We start from the raw sequence: 12849 nt of genomic DNA, 5'->3' as shown, positions 1-12849 counted from the left end.
CCCTCACCTGCTGCGTAGTGTACGCTAATGAGGAGCATATGGAGCTTAGATATCTTAGGCCTACTATTGGAGAGATCAGGAAATATGTGTTTGAAGTTCTTAGAAGGGGTCATCAAAGAGCTTTACTGGAGAGCTCCTTACTAGAAGATCCCTTCTGGAGAGATCCCTACTGGAAGATCCCTTCTGGAGAGCTCCTTACTAGAAGATCCCTTCTGGAAGATCCTTTCTGGAGAGCTCCTTACTAGAAGATCCCTACTGGAAGATCCCTTCTGGAGAGCTCCTTACTAGAAGATCTCTTCTGGAGAGCTCCCTACTGGAAGATCCCTTCTCGAGAGCCTCTTACTAGAAGATCCCTTCTGGAGAGCTCCTTACTAGAAGATCCCTTCTGGAAGATCCCTTCTGGAGAGCTCCTTACTAGAAGATCCCTTCTGGAGAGCTCCTTACTAGAAGATCCCTACTGGAAGATCCCTTCTGGAGAGCTCCTTACTAGAAGATCCCTTCTGGAGAGCTCCTTACTAGAAGATCCCTTCTGGAGAGCTCCTTACTGGAAGATCCCTTCTGGAGAGCTCCTTACTAGAAGATCCCTACTGGAAGATCCCTTCTGGAGAGCTCCTTACTAGAAGATCCCTTCTGGAGAGCTCCTTACTAGAAGATCCCTTCTGGAGAGCTCCTTACTAGAAGATCCCTTCTGGAGAGCTCCCTACTGGAAGATCCCTTCTGGAGAGCTCCTTACTAGAAGATCCCTACTGGAAGATCCCTTCTGGAGAGCTCCTTACTAGAAGATCCCTTCTGGAGAGCTCCCTACTGGAAGATCCCTTCTGGAGAGCTCCCTACGAGAAGATCCCTTCTGGAGAGCTCCCTACTGGAAGATCCCTTCTGGAGAGCTCCCTACTGGAAAATGCACTGTATCCCAGAGATCCATTTGTAGATCCGAACTGCACCAGTTACTAAGTTACAGTAAATGGTGATGTCCTTCGATGTGACGTCGGTAAACGTGGTGACAGTGAATATAATGTATGTGTCCATCAATTAAAAGGACAATTTAATTAATGGCTACAGTGGGTTATTGCTTATAACCACCTAGCCTCACCAACATTGTTTTTAGAATGAGTTTATCTGAGAGTACCAGTCAGAAGTTTGGACACACCTACTCATTCAAGGGTTTTTCTTAATTTTTGACTATTTTCTACATTGTAGTATAATAGTGAAGACATCAAAACTATGAAATAACACATATGAAATCATGTAGCAACCAAGAAAAGTGTTAAACAAATCATAATATATGTTATATATGTTATATTTGACATTCTTCAATAGTAGCCACCCTTGGCCTTGATGACTGCTTTCCACACTCCTGGCATTCTCTCAACCAGCTTCATTACTAGAAATTTGGCTTGTCACCAAAAGCACTCACAAACTTCTACAGATGCACAATCGAGAGCATCCTGGCGGGCTGTATCACCGCCTGGTACGGCAACTGCTCCGCCCTCAACCGTAAGGCTCTCCAGAGGGTAGTGAGGACTGCACAATGCATCACCGGGGGCAAACTACCTGCCCTCCAGGACACCTACACCACCCGTTGTTACAGGAAGGCCATAAAGATCATCAAGGACATCAACCACCCGAACCACTGCCTGTTCACCCCGCTATCATCCAGAAGGCGAGGTCAGTACAGGTGCATCAAAGCTGGGACCGAGAGACTGAAAAACAGCTTCTATCTCAAGGCCATCAGACTGTTAAACAGCCACCACTAACATTGAGTGGCTGCTGCCAACACACTGTCATTGACACTGACCCAACTCCAGCCATTTTAATAATGGGAATTGATGGGAAATGATGTAAATATATCACTAGCCACTTTAAACAATGCTACCTTATATAATGTTACTTACCCTACATTATTCATCTCATATGCATATGTATATACTGTACTCTACATCATCGACTGCATCCTTATGTAACACATGTATCACTAGCCACTTTAACTATGCCACTTTGTTTACTTTGTCTACACACTCATCTCATATGTATATACTGTACTCGATACCATCTACTGTATGCTGCTCTGTACCATCACTCATTCATATATCCTTATGTACATGTTCCTTATCCCCTTACACTGTGTATAAGACAGTAGTTTTGGAATTGTTAGTTAGATTACTTGTTGGTTATCACTGCATTGTCGGAACTAGAAGCACAAGCATTTCGCTACACTCGCATTAACATCTGCTAACCATGTGTATGTGACAAATAAAATTTGATTTGATTTGATTAGGTAGTCACTTGGAATGCCCCTAAAGCTGGCATTGACGATCATGTATCTCAAAGTGAGCAGAACACAGTCTTTAATTAAGTTGACCTAAATTGTTTTTTTAAAGAGAGATCATAGTGATTTCTGTTTACTTACAACTCACTCACTCTATCAACACAAATCACCTCTGACACCACGGATAGATCTCAACCCGTACAACACCCATACTCAGTCTTATAGCGAGAGAGAGAGACACAGAGAGAGAGACACAGAGAGAGAGACATAGAGAGAGAGAGAGAGAGAGAGAGAGAGAGAGAGACAGAGAGAGAGAGAGAGAGAGAGAGAGAGAGAGAGAGAGAGAGAGACAGAGAGAGAGAGAGAGAGAGAGAGAGAGAGAGAGAGAGAGAGAGAGAGAGAGAGAGAGAGAGAGAGAGAGAGAGAGAGAGAGAGAGAGAGAGAGAGAGAGAGAGAGAGAGAGAGAGAGAGAGACAGAGACAGAGAGACAGAGAGAGAGAGAGAGAGAGAGAGAGAGAGAGAGAGAGAGAGAGAGAGAGAGAGAGAGAGAGAGACAGAGAGAGAGAGAGAGAGAGAGAGAGAGAGAGAGAGAGAGAGAGAGAGAGAGACAGAGAGAGAGAGAGTACAGTAGAGAGAGAGTACAGTAGTTAGTTATCCAGTTTATCCGGTGGCAATGTTAAGCCACATTCCTGGCTTATCAGGTACAAAACACATTCAAAAAGCTTTGCATAAACATTATATATATATACACACTTTTCCATTAGCTTTTTCCATTCTAACCAGGTGGACAGTAAAGTATCTAAGTATCTTATTCTATTCTGTTCCCTCCATTCCATGCTATTATATTATCTCCTATTCTAACGTGTGAAGTGAAATATCATTCCACCAAATCTCCGGCAGGTAAACCCCCCTTACTATAGACAGATGTTTTTATTTAACCTTTATTTATTTAGTTAGTTAAGAACAAAGTATTATTTTACAATGACAGCCCACGCCAATTGTGCACCGCCATATGGGAGATCACGGCCGGTTGTAATACAGCCCGGGATCGAACCAGGGTCTGTAGTGAAACCTCTAGCACTGACATGCAGTGCCTTAGACCACTGTGCAATAGTATACCTAATTATGCATCAACAGTACATTTACAATCAATTTTACCATTCTCACTCTGACAGTTGCTGCCCACGCCTTTTCACAGCGCTATATTTACATTCAACCGTTTTTTAAATCACACCCCCGGGGAGCGCTTAAAATTATACAACATAATGTAATTGGATGGAAGCAGAGATGCACGTGCTCACTCTGACGCCGGCTAGTGCACATTGGGCGATTTCGTTTTCCATGGCCCGGTGCCCCGGGTGAGCGGTCCAGTCCTTAAATAAATGACCACCTACCCGGAGCACCGGGCCATGAAAAAAGGAACTCGCCCAATCTCAACACAAGCAACACTACACCGAGCAGCTGTGTTTTTGTCAGAGCTGAGGAGTCGTCCATACGTCCGCAAGAGTTAAACGAAAGAGTCCACAATGAAGACCCAAACTTGTTTCGCCTTCTCCATACAACTATTTGCTATTTGTTTTCTGGTTGGTGCCATTTACATAGTGAATGGTAAGTATTTTTTGTTTGTTTATAGTTAACCTTTATAATGCGTTTAGCATGCCGTGTGTCGGTTGACATCAGTCGACGGTGTCATCAGTGTTTTTCTTCGGAAAGTGGTGCAATTTATATATTTCGACAGTGTGTGGGTAAAAGGTAGACATTCCAAGCCTGGCATAAGTGGCAATACCAATTCAGTTCCTTTCCCAAAGTAACAACCGCGCATTCCTGTGTTGGGAATTGGAGAGTTATTTGAGTGAGTCATTGGAACACATTGCCGCATCGAATCGAGCACGTTTTCCTTTGAATATGTAAAAAAAAAAATATATATATATATATTGCTTTATTTGCTCTAACAATATGCAATAGACAGTTTCTAACACACTTGTTATCTACAGTAGTGGTTGGTTAAGTCTGACGTGGCTAATCTAATTTGTATCACTCCCGCGGTAGCAATTGTGCTTAAACTACTATCAACCAACTACTATTCTATGTAGGTTTAAAGATAACATAAGCCTTTCTTGGTTACAGTGCCTCACGAACCAGGAAACCTATTCTGGATAGCTATTCAAAAAATCTTAATGCATGAGTAGCTAAGTATAAAAACATCCTTTATGAAAGAGCACATACACCTAAGGGCATTCTGTTCAAAGTGCTGTTCACAGTAGTGTCCATTATGTTTGTCCAACTCTCATCCGCATGTCGTTGGCACTGCTTTGTTTGCGCCCAGGAGATGTGGGCGACTAGAAAGGACATACAGGACTGTTGCCTTCATCCTCAACTGTCGTCAGAAAAGTGGACATTTTGTGACCAGCGCTATCCTACTTTTCAGTTTGATATGCCTAAGCAATCGAGTCTCCGATTTCGAAGTTTATCTCACCATACAACTCTAGGCACAAGGACACATTTTAACAATTTACACTGAACATTTTACAAAAACACATTTACTGGAAGAACTGAAAATGGAAAGTTTTCTTGAATTTGTTTCCCAAAAACTCTTAAATATCTGCTCTTATTTAAGATTTAAGATGTCTGCAGAAAGAATGGGGTGTCAGCGACGACATGACACCCTGACTTTGAAAAAAATCTCTTTTGGTTATTGAACTCCAGTAAGTGAAGTGGCTTTACACCCGATAACTGAATGTCATTATGGTTCCCTGATCTGTACTACACAGAAATGCATAATTCTGGAAATGAATGTCATTCTCTTCATAGTGATGTATTATAAATAGGTTCTAACAGGTATAAATATGCAATATCCTCTTTTGCTTATTTGGGTCTTATTCTACACACTGACTAGGCTAGGTGGTATACCGTATCCTGGGGTATTTGGGAAAAGCCAATGGATGTTTTTTTTTTTTAATGCTGTCAACTATTAAAAAAAAATGTTTTTCAATAAATGTGAATATCTGTAGCTACTTTTAAAGTTAATACCTGCAGTTAACTTGTGCAATACGTTAAGAGATAAAGCAGATTGAGTTCTTTATTACACATGATTTTACATTCTAATGCTTACCGTAGTCCTCCAGAACAGTTGAGCCAGTCACGTGTTTGTTTGTAAATAGCACAACGGGAGAAAGTGGGAGCTGGTGAGTCCATAGCGTTTTGTATATATCAGCTAGTTTCTTTTGTGTGTGTGGCCCATGGGAGGTGATAAAGTTACACACGTATACAATATATTACTAAATGTTTGCCATCAGATATCTTATAATGGCTTTAATGCCAGAAGTCAAAGGGCTCTGGTTGAGCTCTGTACAGTTGCCATTTTTTCCCTGTGCATCTTACTAGCGTTTTTTCCCTGTGCATCTTACTAGCGTTTTTTCCCTGTGCATCTTACTAGCGTTTTTCCCTGTGCATCTTACTAGCGTTTTTTCCCTGTGCATCTTACTAGCGTTTTTTCCCTGTGCATCTTACTAGCGTTTTTTCCCTGTGCATCTTACTAGCGTTTTTTCCCTGTGCATCTTACTAGCGTTTTTTCCCCTCATCTGTTGTTCTCCCATCTGCTGTTGTTTCTTTAGTAAAAACACAGCTACTGAACTTTGCACAATTTCCCTTGTTCACGTTCGCTCGTAAATGTCCACACTCATCGAAAATGACATTCGGTAGCTACTAGCTAAGCTTGTATAACTGTATGAGCTGGATTTGTTAGTTTTTGCTCGTTAGCATTTAGCTAACAGTGTCTGTGATTTCATTGTTTGTGCTAATTTTGTTAGCATTCTGGGCAGAGGCCAAATGGACTTGTCTTGCGTTTTAGTGCCCCCTTGTGTGCTATGTTGGTAATACCGTAAATCCCAGGATGAGAGAAGGACGGTATGACAATATTAAAATCTGGATACCGCGCAAGCCTAACACTGACTATTCTTTTAATGACCTCTGCCCCCAAGCAAGACCAAATTTTGTTGGTCCAGACCAGATCAAATCTGAACCATTCATAGATGTAACTTGCATGAAAATGACTTTCTGACAATTAGAAATGTACTATCTGAAAATGGAATTAGACTCTTGGATGAACATGGATGAACGCTTCACGGTAGCGTGTCTTTTCCGTTTGGTTTGTAGGTTACTGCAGCTTGTTTGGCCCGTTGTGTCAAGTCACACCGGTTCACAGTGACCTTGTGCAGAAAAGTAGTCCCATCACAACTATTTTCCCACTGATCTTTGTCGATAGCACCTGCTAAATTCTGTGCAGCAATGTTGAGAGCAGTAGCAACACTTTTGCATATCTCCATGGCTAACATTATCTTTCAAAAAGGCAGCGGTAGCAAGGATTACCTACACATACTGAGCAGCTCATGTTATAAACAGAAGTGTGCTACATGGCAGACCAATCCGAACTCATCTCTCGGCATGTCCAGCCCACTCATTATCTCAGCCAATCATGACTAGTGGGAAGGTTCCTGTCTTTTGTGGCTAAACCAATTAGGCTTGTAGTTAATGATGTAGTTAAATAATGATTTTATTTGTATTTACAGATGGCATACATGTTTGTTATTAAGCCACATTAAAGTTCACATGTTCCAGAACGCATTTCTGCCAAAAACACATTTTGATTAAAAAACATTCAAATGTCTCCTGTGAAGTAGTGATGTGCGACATTCACCAAGATCCTTGAAACGGGTCACACATTGGGTTTGCTTTTCCCAGATTTTAATTTAAGCTCTGGTTTAATGCTACACACGTTTGTATAGACTGTATAATTTTTGCGAAATCCGCAAAACAATGGCCGCGCCCCCCAGGTGCATTTGTTTTTGTTTTGATGAAATGAGCATCCAGCATCGTTGTAAAAAAAATCATAGTACTCTGCTGTGTTATTGTGCATTCAGTGATGGGGGGAAAAAACTTTTAGTTGTGTGAAGTAATGTCTTTGTAATATCGCAAACGGACGTGGCAGTTTCACCGCTACGGATTGCAGCTTTAAAGGAGAAAGTCCCTGCCCTAAAATACAGTCACTCAATTCTCTTCTCAAGGGCATTAGACTAGCCACGGTAAATAGGTGTGGCGGCTGCAGCAACCCAAACATTGAGTCACTTCTCTGGATGTTGCCGGCAGATGCAGACTTCAGAGTTCAGCCAAAAATCTGGGAACTTCCTGCCACAAATGAACCCTCCAAGCCATGCAGAAAGTATTCATCATGCCCCTTGGCCTATTCCACATTGTATTGTGTTACAGCCTGAATTCAAAATCAATTCCATTATTGCACATTTATTGAAAATGAAATTCAGAAATGGAATTTACATAAGTGCAGCAGTGAGGGTTTCTGGGTAAGTCTTTAAGAGCAGCAGTGAGGGTTTCTGGGTAAGTCTTTAAGAGCAGCAGTGAGGGTTTCTGGGTAAGTCTTTAAGAGCAGCAGTGAGGGTTTCTGGGTAAGTCTTTAAGAGCAGCAGTGAGGGTTTCTGGGTAAGTCTTTAAGAGCTTTCCACACCTGGATTGTGCAACATTTTCCAATTTATTGTTTTCTAAGTTCTTCTCTGGTTGTTGATCATTGCTAGACTACCATTTTCAGGTCTTGCCATAGTTTTGACATCAATCTGAAACATTCAATGTATTCTTAGTAATCAACTCCAGTGTAGATTTGGCCTTGTTTTAGGTTATTGTCCTGCTGAAAGGTGAATTCATCTTGTCTGGTGGAAAGCTTACTGAACCAGCTTTTGCTCCTGGATTTTGCCAGTGCTTAGCTTTTTTTTTCTTTTTCATCCTGGAAAAACTCCCCAGTCCTTAACGATTACAAGCATAACTATAGCATGATGCATCCACCATTATGCTTGAAAACATGGAGAGTGGTACTCAGTTGTATGTTTGGGGCAAATCCAATACTTTGTATTCAGGACAAGAAATGAATTGCTTTGTCACATTTTTTTGAAGTATTACTTCAGTGGCTTATGGCAAACAGGATGCATGTTTTGGAATATTTGCATTCTGTTCAGGCTTCCTTCTTTTCACTTTCATTTAGGTTAATATTATGGAGTAACTACAATGTTGTTGATCCATCCTCAGTCCTCCTATCACAGCAATTAAACTAACTGTTTTAAAGTCACCATTGGCTTCATGGTGAAATCCCTGAGCGCTTTCCTTCCTCCCCGGCAACTGAATTAGGAAGGACGCCTGCATTGTTGTAGTGACGGGGGTATTCATACACCATCCAAAGCGTAATTAATAACTTCACCATGCTCAAAGGCTTCTTCAGTGTTGTTTATCTTTACCCATCCACCAATAGGTGCCCTTCTTTGCGAGGCATTGGAAAACCTCTCTGGTCTTTGTAGTTGAATCTGTGTTTTCAAATTCACTGCTTGACTGAGAGACCTTACAGACACTTGTATGTGTGGGTTACAGAGATGCGGTAGACACTATTATTGCACCCAGTGAGTCCATGTAACTTGTTAAGAGAATGTTTACTCCTGAACTTATTTATGCTTGCCATAACAAAGGGGTTGAATACTTATTGACTTATTTCAGCTTTTCATTTTTAATTCAATTGTAAACATTTCTAGAAACATAATTCCACCTCAACATTATGGGGTATTGTGAGGGTAGGCCAGTATAAAAAATAAAAGTCAGCCTGTAACAATATGTGGAAAAAGTCAAGCGGTGTGAAGTATTTCTGAAGGCACTATACCTGTCCCTACACTTTCCATACTGAACCCTTTCCATGTTACTGAACCACCAGCAGCCCTGCTGCACCAGGGAGCCAAGCAAAGGCCACTGTTTTGGTCTTCATCCTGCCCCAGCAGTGTCATATAAAATGTCTTCAAGACCAGGGAAGAACTGAAGGGTCTGGGAATGAAGGCAGGGAGTTTGTTATAGGTAGCTTTGACTGAGAAGGCTCAGTGTAAGATTCAGTGCCTGATTTGACAGGAGCTGAGCTTTACTGGGCTGGCCTGGTTATGCATCTACAATAGTTACTGCAAAGGACAATATCAGAGCCAGTATAGTTTGGGTTGGTTCCATGGTAGGAATCAGGGTCACTGGTCCCCTGTCTTCAGACTTGTGTGGAGGGAAGTGCAAAGCCATGTTTTGTGTCATGCTGAGGCGTAGTTCTTCTCACAACAAGACCACTCCAGTCAGCTGAGAGAGACGAGGCTAAATATAGCTGGACTGCAGGGCCAATTGCTCGATTTCTAGTGTGTGTTTGTCCTATGAACCATTCAAAAGGCTGCTGCCTGCCATAGCCCTTGCCATCTACTGTGCCAGTATGGTCCCCAAAGGCTGGACCAGTCTCATTTTGTTCTGACGACTTTACTATTAATGTCAACCGATTGGGTCTCATATTAATTTTGAATAACGACCGGCTAATGAATCTTTCATCGCAGTATGGAACATTCTAATTCGGGCTTCAATCATTGTCGCTCGTCCCACATTCCAATCTGCTGTGTTAAATATTTTAAACGCCATCCCATGATGTAGCCAAACTCCATTCAAACTTCGCAGTGTTATTTTGTGGCCACCAATGAGGCTCACTTGATTAAAACCTTCCACAGTTGAGATGTTTTTGCAAGATACGTTTCTGCTCGTTATACACCACCTGAAGTGTAACACAGAAAAATGGTAGTCATGCAGAGACCGAACGGTTGTTGATTGAATCTCCGAGCTGACAAGGTAAAAATCTGTTCAGCCAAAGAAGGCAGTTAACCCACTGATCCCCGGTACGCCATCATTGTAAGTAAGAATGTGTACTTAACGGACTTGCCGAGGTAAAGTAATAATATACTAGTGTTTTGCATGAAACTCATAGAAGCTACTGTAGCATAAGTTCAGGTGTATTCCCTTCGTTTCAGTGTGCTTTCTTCTTCTTTGGTGCTTAATGAATATCGACCCCCCCCCCCCCTTCCCCGGTTCCCATTTGGTGCCTAAGGCACTAAGTCATTAGACTTTGGCTGGTGCTCTACATGTGACAAATATCCTACAAATCACATTGGCTATGATGGCCTGTCTGTAAACTATCAACTGTGTCCAGTAGAAGCTCCCGCTAGCAAACTTGCAACATTCTATAAAATATTCTGGGCACACAGTTACTTGCTCCAGTGAACTCGGGACAGACACACCTGTAGGTTACTTGCTCCAGTGAACTCGGGACAGACACAGCTGTAGGTTACCTGTGCAAGTGATAAGAAGTAGGGCCGGCAGGTAGCTTAGCGGTTAAGAGCTTTAGACCAGTTACTAAAAGGTCACTGGTTCGAATCCCGAGCTGACAAGGTGAAAAAATCTCTGTGCCCTTGAGCAAAGCACTTAACCCTAAATTGCTCCTGTTATTTAAGTCACTCTGGATAAGAACTTCTGCTAAATTAATCAAATGTAAATGTGAAGACATAATCGGTTATTTATGACGCATTACAAATATTTGTCCAATACATTGAGGAAATATTATCATTCTAACAAAATACTTTGTTACTTGCTGTTTGAGGTGAAGAAAAATGACTTTGAGAAGCTCCACAGCTCATTAGTGGTGGATAATCAGAAATACTATCAGACATCCCGAAATTGGCACACCCTTACTCAACATTCACCGTTGTCGGCGCCTGTTGGTCACCCTTGTTGGTCACCCTTGTCGGTGCGTGCCTGTTGGGTGACTCCTCATTTCCTGGATCTCTTAATCCCAAAACCTCAGATGGTCTCTACAGGGAAATGTATTTTCTCCGACTATAACGCAGGAGGCGTTTACTTACATGGTCAACTCATGTCCTAACTCTAATCCAATCTGTCTGTCTGTCTGTCTGTCTGTCTGTCTGTCTGTCTGTCTGTCTGTCTGTCTGTCTGTCTGTCTGTGTGTCTGTCTGTCTGTCTGTGTGTCTGTCTGTGTGTCTGTCTGTGTGTCTGTCTGTGTGTCTGTCTGTGTCTGTCTGTGTCTGTCTGTGTCTGTCTGTGTCTGTCTGTGTCTGTCTGTGTCTGTCTGTGTCTGTCTGTGTCTGTCTGTCTGTGTGTGGACCTCCTGATTAGATGGTGAGTCATGTGGCTGAAGCCTTTCTGTGGTATTTGGACCCACAGGGACATGGGAAAGGCAGGTTTTCTTTTTGGATCAAGAAGGGTCTTAGATGGTGGCATGGTAATGACCGCGGTCAGTTTGTTGGCACGGCAACATTTTAGAGAGTTTGAGGCCCCGATCTTGGTGGTAGAGAACCGTTTGTATTTTTAAGCCAATTTAATGTGATCCTACATATTCTGCAGTTTTAAAGGTCGTTTCCTGCGAATTTATGCATTTTGACATGTTATTTTGCTCAAACATAAGAACAAAATGAATGTGGCTATATTCATTGTTTTTGGATATTTAAATTCTCAAAGACTATTTTATTTTGGTGATTGTTAGTTCTCAAAGATTATATTATTTATAATTATAAACTGAGTGTTTCGAGCCTTGAAAGCTGATTCGCTGACAGCCATGGAATATCAGACCGTATACCACGGGTATGACAAAATATTTATTTTTGCTGCTCTAATTACATCGGTAACTAGTTTATAATAGCAACAAGGCACCTCTGTGTTTTGTGTTTTTTTTTTGTATATGGCCAATATACCACGGCTAAGGGTTGTATATCCAGGCACTCCGTGTTGGGTCGGGCTTAAGAACTTAGCTGTGTTATATTGGCCATATACCACAAGCCCCCTCGTGCCTTATTGCTTCAATATATTACCGGTCCATTATCTTTTCCGTTTTTAAGTTTACACTCCAACCCAAATGTTTTTAAATTTAAAAAAAAAATATTTTGTAAAAAATGTTTACACTGTTTGGACTTAGGCAACCCGAAAATACACTTAGGCGGCCCGCCCAAGAATTACAATGGCATAACAATACCTGAAAGGCTCGGGCTGTTACTCACTAGAGTTTTACAATAACAGTAACAAACTGCCATGTGGGCCTGTCAACCCTGGCTGCCACACTGAGCTGAATGACTGGGACATGCCTTCTCATACACCAGTATACTAAACATTAGGAACACCTTGGCAATGTTGAGTTGCACCCTGCCTTTTGCCCTCAGAACAGCTTCAATTCATCGGAGCATGGACTCTACCAGATGTCGAAAGCGTTCCACAGGGATGCTGGCCCATGTTGACTCCCACAGTTGTGTCAAGTTGGCTGGATGTCCTTTGGTTGGTGGACCATTTCTTGATACACACGGGAAACCCTTGTGTGGAAAAACCCAGCAGCATTACAGTTCTTGAAACAAAGCTTGGAACTTACTAACATACCCTGTTCAATGTTTTGTCTTAGCCATTCACCCTCTGAATGGCACACATACACAATCCATGTCTCAATTATCTCAATGCTTAAAAATCCTTCTTTTACCTGTCTCCTCCTCCTTCATCTACACTGATTGAAGTGGATTTAACAGGTGACATCAAAAAGAGATCATAGCTTTCACTTGAATTCACCTGGTCAGACATTCTTAATGTTTTGTCCACTCAGAGTATATCAAGTACACACTAGTTACATTTAGTGGCAGTAGTGGGGTCCTGGTGTGGTGGGATCCTGTTGTTAATGTGAGCAGAGGGCAACA

At 41.9% G+C, this 12849-nt stretch overlaps 1 protein-coding gene across 3 annotated transcripts in view; it reads left to right on the top strand.

Moving 5' to 3' along the window:
- The first annotated feature begins 3628 nt into the window (after positions 1-3628).
- Positions 3629-12849, top strand: part of LOC124037519 (EGF-like repeat and discoidin I-like domain-containing protein 3) — a 46896-nt gene continuing 37675 nt past the window's right edge. The window contains exon 1 of one of the 3 annotated variants that reach the window (XM_046352308.1): positions 3629-3874. In XM_046352308.1, the coding sequence (XP_046208264.1) occupies positions 3793-3874 (82 nt within the window). In that variant the 5' untranslated portion in view covers positions 3629-3792. The remainder of the gene's footprint in view (positions 3875-12849) is intronic. The other 2 variants (XM_046352306.1, XM_046352307.1) reach the window with 2 other exon arrangements.

The sequence above is a fragment of the Oncorhynchus gorbuscha genome, linkage group LG06 (assembly GCF_021184085.1).
Source record: "Oncorhynchus gorbuscha isolate QuinsamMale2020 ecotype Even-year linkage group LG06, OgorEven_v1.0, whole genome shotgun sequence".
NCBI classification, from domain to species: Eukaryota; Metazoa; Chordata; class Actinopteri; order Salmoniformes; family Salmonidae; genus Oncorhynchus; species Oncorhynchus gorbuscha.
This window is presented reverse-complemented; position numbering and strand designations above follow the sequence as displayed.